Source organism: Quercus lobata, chromosome 1 (assembly GCF_001633185.2).
Source record: "Quercus lobata isolate SW786 chromosome 1, ValleyOak3.0 Primary Assembly, whole genome shotgun sequence".
Lineage (NCBI taxonomy): Eukaryota > Viridiplantae > Streptophyta > Magnoliopsida > Fagales > Fagaceae > Quercus > Quercus lobata.
The window spans coordinates 30,412,677-30,420,648 of NC_044904.1; the positions used below are offsets into that span (position 1 = coordinate 30,412,677).

A 7,972-nucleotide genomic window follows, 5' to 3' on the forward strand; every position below is an offset into this window, starting at 1 on the left:
TAAGCATAGGGTCGAAATAGAAATTTTTGACCAGGATGGGAACGACCATTTTCCCTCTTCCTGAGGATTATGCCTTGTGACAGGAATTGCTTGTGAAAGACATAATTAAGGGGCATCTAAAATAGCCAACGACTCTGAGGGGACCTGAATCTCCTGATCCATTGAAGTAGGCATAGGATTCTCTTACGTTGCATGGTTAATGGTGAAAGTTGGCATAAAATCTAAAGGGTAGTATTTATTAGTCCGTACACACATCCTTACACAGTTTATTTTTAATCGTCCAAAATAAAGTGGGTAAGGACGTGTGTACAACTCTTATCCAAATCTAAATGCTTTAATCGGAAAGATAAAACTTCTCAAAATAAAATAAAATTGGAAAGATAAAATACATCAGAAATTGTGCTCTCGTTGCATTGTTGGGTTTGAAAGTTCTCTTTTCTTTTTATATTGTTGCAGTGCACTGTAGAACAAAATTTCTTAGAGGAGAAAAACTAAGCCATACCTCTTTTACTTTCTAAGCATTCCATTAGTCAAGTAAACAAAAAAATAAAAGACGGAAGGAATAAATTATTATAACATTTTTAAAAAAAATTGAAGGACCAAACTAAACGTTTAAAATAGAACCTACCCCATATTCAAAATTGCATTTTACCCAAAAGAATATTTCCCAACATTTTTTTCCCAAATGCAGAATAAAGGAAGAAATCGCCATCAGAGTTGGATTTGCAATACAAACTAGAACGGTGTACAAAGATCTTGACTACAATGTCTCACGAGCAATTAAACATGACTTCTTCTAAGCACATAATCCACACTAAGGGTGGTTGTTCATTCCTAGTTAGGAGTAGCCTTCGTCCACATAAGCCCAACTAGTAAAGGACTTGAGGCTTTGGTATGCCATTTACAACCTACTTTGATTTGTTCAAGAGCAATGCTCCATCGAGTATTGGCATTTTATGACTCCACAACTACATGCCTAATGGGTAAAGCCATGGTTGCTTTTTTGTCCCGCCAATTGGTCAATAAAGCACAAGATATTGCATAACATCAGCAGTATGTCCAGTATGATCAACTGAAAAAGGGTGGAGCAATTTCCTTATGAACTTGACAAGTTAGAAGAACTTAAGATTTAACTGATCACCCCGCAGTTGGAAGTTAAAACCATGACTTGATTTATCCTGAAATTGTTAAATAACCAAGCAGTCAGCTTGACCAATCATCAGCAGAAATACCATTGTTTTTAAATGAAAATGCAGTAAAAAATGCTTCAAATCTTTAGAATCGTCCCCACAGAGAATTCACCATCAATCAAGAAAATTGGAACAAGGTGCTACACTGCTACTACTCAAACATGAAAAACCTTTTACATATATTCTTTCTGAAGCATAAGATTCAACTGATCATAATTTTCAAGCTAAACAAGTTATAGTTGGGGGGGGGGGGGGGAGGGCGCTAAGTTTCTGCTGGAAAACCTTAGAATTGAGAAGTTTCTGGTCTAATTGCATCTACTCAGCAATTACAGCTAGAGAACTCTGCTCATCAGATAGATTTCTCTTGGGTCAGCAGAATTTGGTAATGTAGTGGCCCGTGAGCTTGCCAAATGGAGCTTCTTCAATGGTTTTAAGTGTTCAATCTGGCCTGATGCTTTTCCTAGGAGGGTTCTGGACGCTCTTTTGAGGGATGAGCCCTGTTGTATTATTGTTTAGTGTTTTCTTTCATTCTTTCTTTTTATTCACCTTTTGCAGAGAGAGAGAGAGAGAGAGAGATTGTACTATGTAATGGGAGAAAAACTATCCTGAGTAGTATGGAATGTCAAATGTGTTGGAATCTTCCAACCCCATTCTCAATATGCCCAACTCAGCTGATCACCGTATGGCATTAACGGAAGTTTACTCTCTGCCTCTTCTTAACAAACGAGTTCAAGATCAACTGCCCAGGGACACCAAGGGAGTATCAAATAGTCCTTTTCTGTCACACTACAGAATCCATTTCCTATTCGTTCACTCAAATCCAACTATAACCAGGAGTTTTCCTCACTCCTGAATCACACATGAGCTTCCGTACTTTGGATGCATCATCCCAGTAACCCCCTGTCTCCAACACATTTGATAGCAACACATAAGTTGCAGGGTCATTCGGCCACAGCTCCAGTATCTTTTTTACAGAACGTAGAGCAATTTCCTTATTTCCATGAACTTGACAAGCGCTTAGAATAGCTTTGTAGACTGACAGTCCTGGCTCTATTGGCATGCTATTGATAAAGGCTTCTGCCTCATGGAGATTCCCAGCTCGACCAAAAAGATCAACAATTGTAGCATAATGCTCCATTTGGGGAGGTTCAAGAAAATCATCATTTCTCATCAAATTAAAGTATTCAAGCCCTTTGTCCTGCAAACCTGCATGACTACAAGCAGTGAGCACAGCCAGGAAGGTGGTATTATCTGGCTTGATGTGAGTTCTTCTCATCTGTTCAAACAATTGAACAGTCTCTCTACCATACCCATGATGAGCACAACCAGAAAGAAGAGCGTTCCAGGAAATCATGTCATGTCTGTCCATCGATATAAATACTCTCTTAGAATCATCAATAGCACCACATCTTGCATACATGGAAACAAGCCCGTTTTGGACATATAAATTTGCAGCATGTCCACTTTTGAAAACCAAAGCATGGACCTGCTTCCCCTCTTCAAGAGCTGAAATAATTCCAACAGCTTTTAGAATGCTTGCAAATGTGAAGAAGTCTACATCAACACCAGCCAACCTCATTTCAAAGAAGCATTTCAAGGACTCCTCACCATAACCTAAATTAGAAAACCCAGCAATGACTGCGTTCCATGAGATTTGATCCCATTTTGTGACACTCAAACAAATCTTCCGAAATTCCTCCCAGCTACCACCACATTCCGAATATGCAATCACAAGGGTAACCACTATATATGCATTAGACACTAAACCATCCTGAATTACACGGCAATGAATCTGCTTGCAATGATCCAAATAATCAGGACTAGAAAATGAACTCAGCAAACTATTATAAGTTACATAATTTGGCTTAAGATCCCAACGCAGCATATCTTTTACTAAAACCATCGCCTCATCTGGTTGTTGATTTTGCGCATAGCCAGTAACCATGGAACTCCAACTTAAGATATTTTTATCCAACATTTGATCAAATACCCGCCTTGAATCATCCACACTGCAGCACTTTGAATACATATCAACTAAACCTGTTCCCACAACAACCTTAGAGCAAAATCCTGCTTTTAAACTTAGACCGTGCACCTGAGTTCCAAGCCTTTTAGCTTCCAATTGGGAACAACCCACCAAAACAGCCGAAACACTGAATGGGGTTGGAGCTATCCCCACTCGCAACATCTCCAAAAATAAATCAATAGCAATTCCCGGGCAACTAACATGCAAATACCCAGAAACCAAAGAATTCCAAGTGACTACATTTCTCTGAGGCATTTCATCAAACATTTTCTGAGCGCTTGAAATTTCACCACATTTACCATACATATCTACAAGAGCACTGCATATATACACATTTGAACCGAAACCCATTTTGATAATAATTGAATGGCCTTGAATTCCAATATGAAGAAGTCCCAATTTGGCGCAAAAGGACATGAATTTGTTGAGAACGTGAGGGTTGAGTAGAGTCCCATACCCATGAACTTGAAACTGAGCCAAAAGGTCCAAATCAACTGGCCTCGATAGCTTCTCGATAGAGCATACAAAATCGTGTTCTGGGTCAGTGTCACTGTGGAAAGTGTGGGTCATTGGAGCGCGGGAAACCACCCGATTGGCTGCTTTCCACAAGGTGCACCGTATTTGAGAAGCGGACGATCGCAAGCTCATTTCCTAACACAAAACTAGGTGAAAATGTTTGAAGTGTGGAATCTGTGGATGCCATCACCATGGTCCTCTCAAAAAATTTGAAAATTTTATTAATGTTTTATATAAATATAATTATTATTTTTTAAATTTTTTGATACCCAAAAAATATGAGCTCCCCTGAAAATTAAAAGGGATTTTTTAAATAATAAAAAATTATTATATAATTTATATTCAAGAGGTTGAAATTTTCCAGGAGTAAAATCTTACTATTTCATAAAAGAATATAAAGGTATACAACTATATTATTATAGAAATAATAAAAATGCTCAAGTCACATTTATTTTTATAAAATTGAAAAATACATTTAAGACGTGTTTTGTACTCTGTAATAACTCTTGTAATAGGATAGTTATTTCTATTTTTGTATAATTCGATTATTTAGTTGCATCTTTATTAACTTTTCTTTAAATTGTGATATACTAGTTATTCATCTTTAAAATTGTTGTAATACTGGGTGGCTCTACGTGTATGCTCTACGTGTATGTCAGGTGGTTCACTTGCACACCTTGATCACAAATCAGCCTAACCCAAAATCAAATAACAACTTAGATTAGTCCATACCAAAACCAAACAACAACACAAATCACTGATCATTCTCCCTCTTTCTCATATATATTATCATATTTATCTTCTCTATTTGACTATCTATATATCTATAGCTTTCAAAGTAAAGAGCGAGTGTTTGTAAGTTGTGAATATCTCTCTTTATTATAGATTTAGATTATATATGTATGAGTGTGTGTCTAATACTAATTGTGTGTGTTGTTATTATTATTAGGGATAATTACACATAACCCACCTGTGGTTTGGGCGAAAATCACTTTGCCTACCCATGATTTGAAAAGTATCACTTAACCCACCTGTGGTATGTTTCCGTCAATCTCCGTAATCCACCTCAAGCCCAACCGTTACAAAAACACCTCTTAACCCCAAAACACAACATAACGCAAATCAAAACACCCAAAACTTGGAAACTTTTGGAGAAAGAGACCTATGGTGAGATCAACATGTTCTTCGTGGTTTAGAGTGTCTGGAGAGGGAGAAAACACAAGTTTCGCAACATTGAAGCTAGGGAAAGTAGTTTCGGTAAAGAAAATCAACGTATTTGTGTCTGTTCTTGATTTAGGGTTTCAGATTTTGTGTCTGTTCTCATCTCATTTGTGGGTTTAGTGCAGCTTACATCACTAAAGGAGATCCTGTACATAAAATGATGTTGATGAGGATGAGGGTGACTCTGACTCTTCTCTCATTTCCTTCAACTTGTTCTTCTCTACCAAAACGGCTGCATTTCCTTCACCAGCACGACCATTTGAGCCCAAAGCCACCACTCTTATTAAAACTGGACCTTTTCTCTGAAGTCTTAACCCGAGAGATAGAGTAGCTATAGGACCCTGATATCCCAGTATTGTTCTATGCCACCCAAAACCGCCACCCAAAGACCCACTGCCTCAAACATCCACCAATCAAACCAACACCCAAACAACCACCAAACCAACATCCAAAGCCACCCCAACACCCAGCAACTACCGGCGAGCAAAGCCCCCCACCCACAACCCATAACCCATGGCGAGCAAAGCCCACCATCGACGACCACGACAAGTGAAACGAAAACCCAGAAATGAAAAATATTCAAGCCACCATTGCTGTCACCGTCTTCCTACCCCTACCGCCATCGTCCCTTGCTTCTATTGTCACTACAACCTTCAAGCATCTGAACCGAGAGAGACAGAGAAGAAGCTCATCGAGAAGAAGCTCGGTTGTGGCCAGGTCGAGGAGCTCATCGAGGAGGCTCATGAAGATTAGTTTGTGTTGTGTTTGGGTGGTGGGAAAATGGGGGAAATAAAAGAAGAGAAAAATGGGTATTTGGGGGGATGGGGTTTTTAGATTGTTTTGCAATGTGGGACTTTGAGAGCTGAAACTTAAGGTGGAGTGTAATTTGTTTTGTTGTTTTGGTGCGTGGTTTGGTTTATTTAATTGTTGAGAAAGGAAAAGAGTATGAAAATTAGTTTGTGAATTGTTTGGGTTCTGAGAAAATAGGAGTGAGAGAGGCAATGGGGCTTAGGCTTTTTATTTTTTTTGGGTACGTTCTTCATGTTTAAAATTTGTGTGAATGGAGAGAGAGACAAATACCACTTTTTGATCTTGTTTTTCTTGCATTTTTGCTCTATTTTTTGTTTAGGGAGGAGAGAGACATAAAATTTGAGCAACAATACCTATTTACCCCTGATTTTAACAGAGGTGGGTTACGGAAAATAAACGGAACATACCACAAATGGGTTAAGTGATACTTTTCAAACCACAGGTAGGCAAAGTGATTTTTGCCCAAACCACAGGTGGGTTATGTGTAATTATCCCTTATTATTATTATTATTATTAAGATGATTTAGAAAGTTAGTTATGATTTCAAAAAATGTCAAAAATACCCCTAATTTAATTAGATAATCTATATTCTTAAAAAATAAAAAATTGGGTTAAAATTGCAATTCAACAAAATTAAAAAAAAAAAAAAAAAAAAAAAAAAAAAACTACTCGAGAAACTTTTTTCCTAAGAATTAAAACACTCTCTATTTAAATATATCTCACGCACATTTCATATATATTTTCCTAAAAACTAGCACACACTAAATCTAATAGTTTACTCAATTTCAAATCCTAAATTTTAGTTTCTTAAAAATTCCTTCCTGTGTAACCTCACTAAAATTTGAAAATTGAAAAATTATATTAAACTCAAAATAAAAAAAGGGCATCATCGTACGTGCGAAACGCATGTGGTGAGACTAGTTATTATTATTGTAAGGACTTAAAAAGAAAAGCTCAAGCCCACCTAGAATAGTGGCCCCTAGTCCTTCAAGTCAAGCCCAACACAATGAATTTTTTTAAGAAAGTGGGCTTCTGAATCAAGTGCAGTGATAAGGAATTTACAAACTTAGGACCAACAAAACCAAAGCGATTAGTATGATTGAAAAGAACGACAATTCAATATAAGCTCCTCATCGGGCAAGTTTGAGGATGGGTTTCTCATTAAAAAAGAAAAAAGAGTGATATGTTTACAGAATGATGTTGTGCTCTCTCTCTTTATGTCTTTTTTCTTGTAAGGCGTTCATCCCTTATTTATGTGGGGGGTCATTTCCTTATATAGTCCATTTCATTGAATCTGAGCCCTCTATTCGTACATTTTAGGGGAACCATTTAGATGCTTGTCCCATTAAGACCCTTCTACAGGTGGTAGAAAGGGCTATGAGTTGTGAAATCACTGTTCAAGTGTTTTTTCCTCATAAATACGGCCAGTTTAGTTGGTGCAGTGCATTAAATGTGGAGGTGGCAGTCACTTTCCCAGATATTTTCCCCTTTCGTTGCTTGCACGACTCTGTTGTCTTCTCTGAAACTTTACTTTCCAATGTAAGGAGTTACTGAAAGTATTCCCAAGGTGTCTTTACTCCTCGAGATCCTCGATTGGTGAACCAGTCTGCCTTTTCTCCTCAGACCTCTCATTCACAACTTTCGTCTGTTTCAGAATGACCTTGACATCTTCCCTCCTCAGACTTGGTCCACGTGTCAAATTTTAGTTAACATATATGTGGACCTTTAATCATCCTCGGACAGGGCCCATAGCCTAAAAATGTGCTTAGATCATTTACTCCCACAATTATTATTGTTGTTGTTGTTGTTGTTGTTGTTATTATTATTATTTGTTATGTGTGTAAATGTGCGCACATATATATAAATTTAAATAATATAATCATTACGAAATACAAAGGTTTGTCACATGTTTGTGTATTGTTATTATGTTAGAATAACTTTTGTTATAAAGTTAGCGAGTTAAGAAAAAAATAGTATAAATTAGTGATTGTTCAAGCATATAATTAGTTTTTATTTATTTATTTTATAAGAAGCATTTGATTAGTTAAGTAGACACTTAGTATATTATTTATGTATAGATGAGTGTGGGTCAATAATGAATACAATACAAGTGGATTGAATTTTTTCATTTAGTTTAAAATATTTTTATAAAAATAATGACAAATAGATAATGACAACAGAATAAAAATAAAAATGTTATATAAACTTA

The 7,972-nt window shown here is 36.8% G+C and overlaps 1 protein-coding gene across 1 annotated transcript; it reads right to left on the reverse strand.

Annotated features, from left to right (window-relative positions):
• Positions 1-712: 712 nt before the first annotated feature.
• Positions 713-3,935, reverse strand: LOC115986475 (pentatricopeptide repeat-containing protein At1g11290, chloroplastic-like). The gene is made up of 2 exons (XM_031109546.1): positions 1,473-3,935; positions 713-1,178 (listed from the first exon to the last, which is right to left on the reverse strand). The coding sequence occupies exon 1, from the start codon at positions 3,862-3,864 to the stop codon at positions 2,005-2,007; it is 1,860 nt and encodes a 619-aa protein (XP_030965406.1). The 5' UTR covers positions 3,865-3,935; the 3' UTR covers positions 713-1,178; positions 1,473-2,004.
• Positions 3,936-7,972: the final 4,037 nt, after the last annotated feature.

Excerpts from the sequence above, each read along its gene's own strand:
- LOC115986475 (XM_031109546.1), bottom strand. The coding sequence starts at position 3,864 with ATGAGCTTGCGATCGTCCGCTTCTCAAATACGGTGCACCTTGTGGAAA.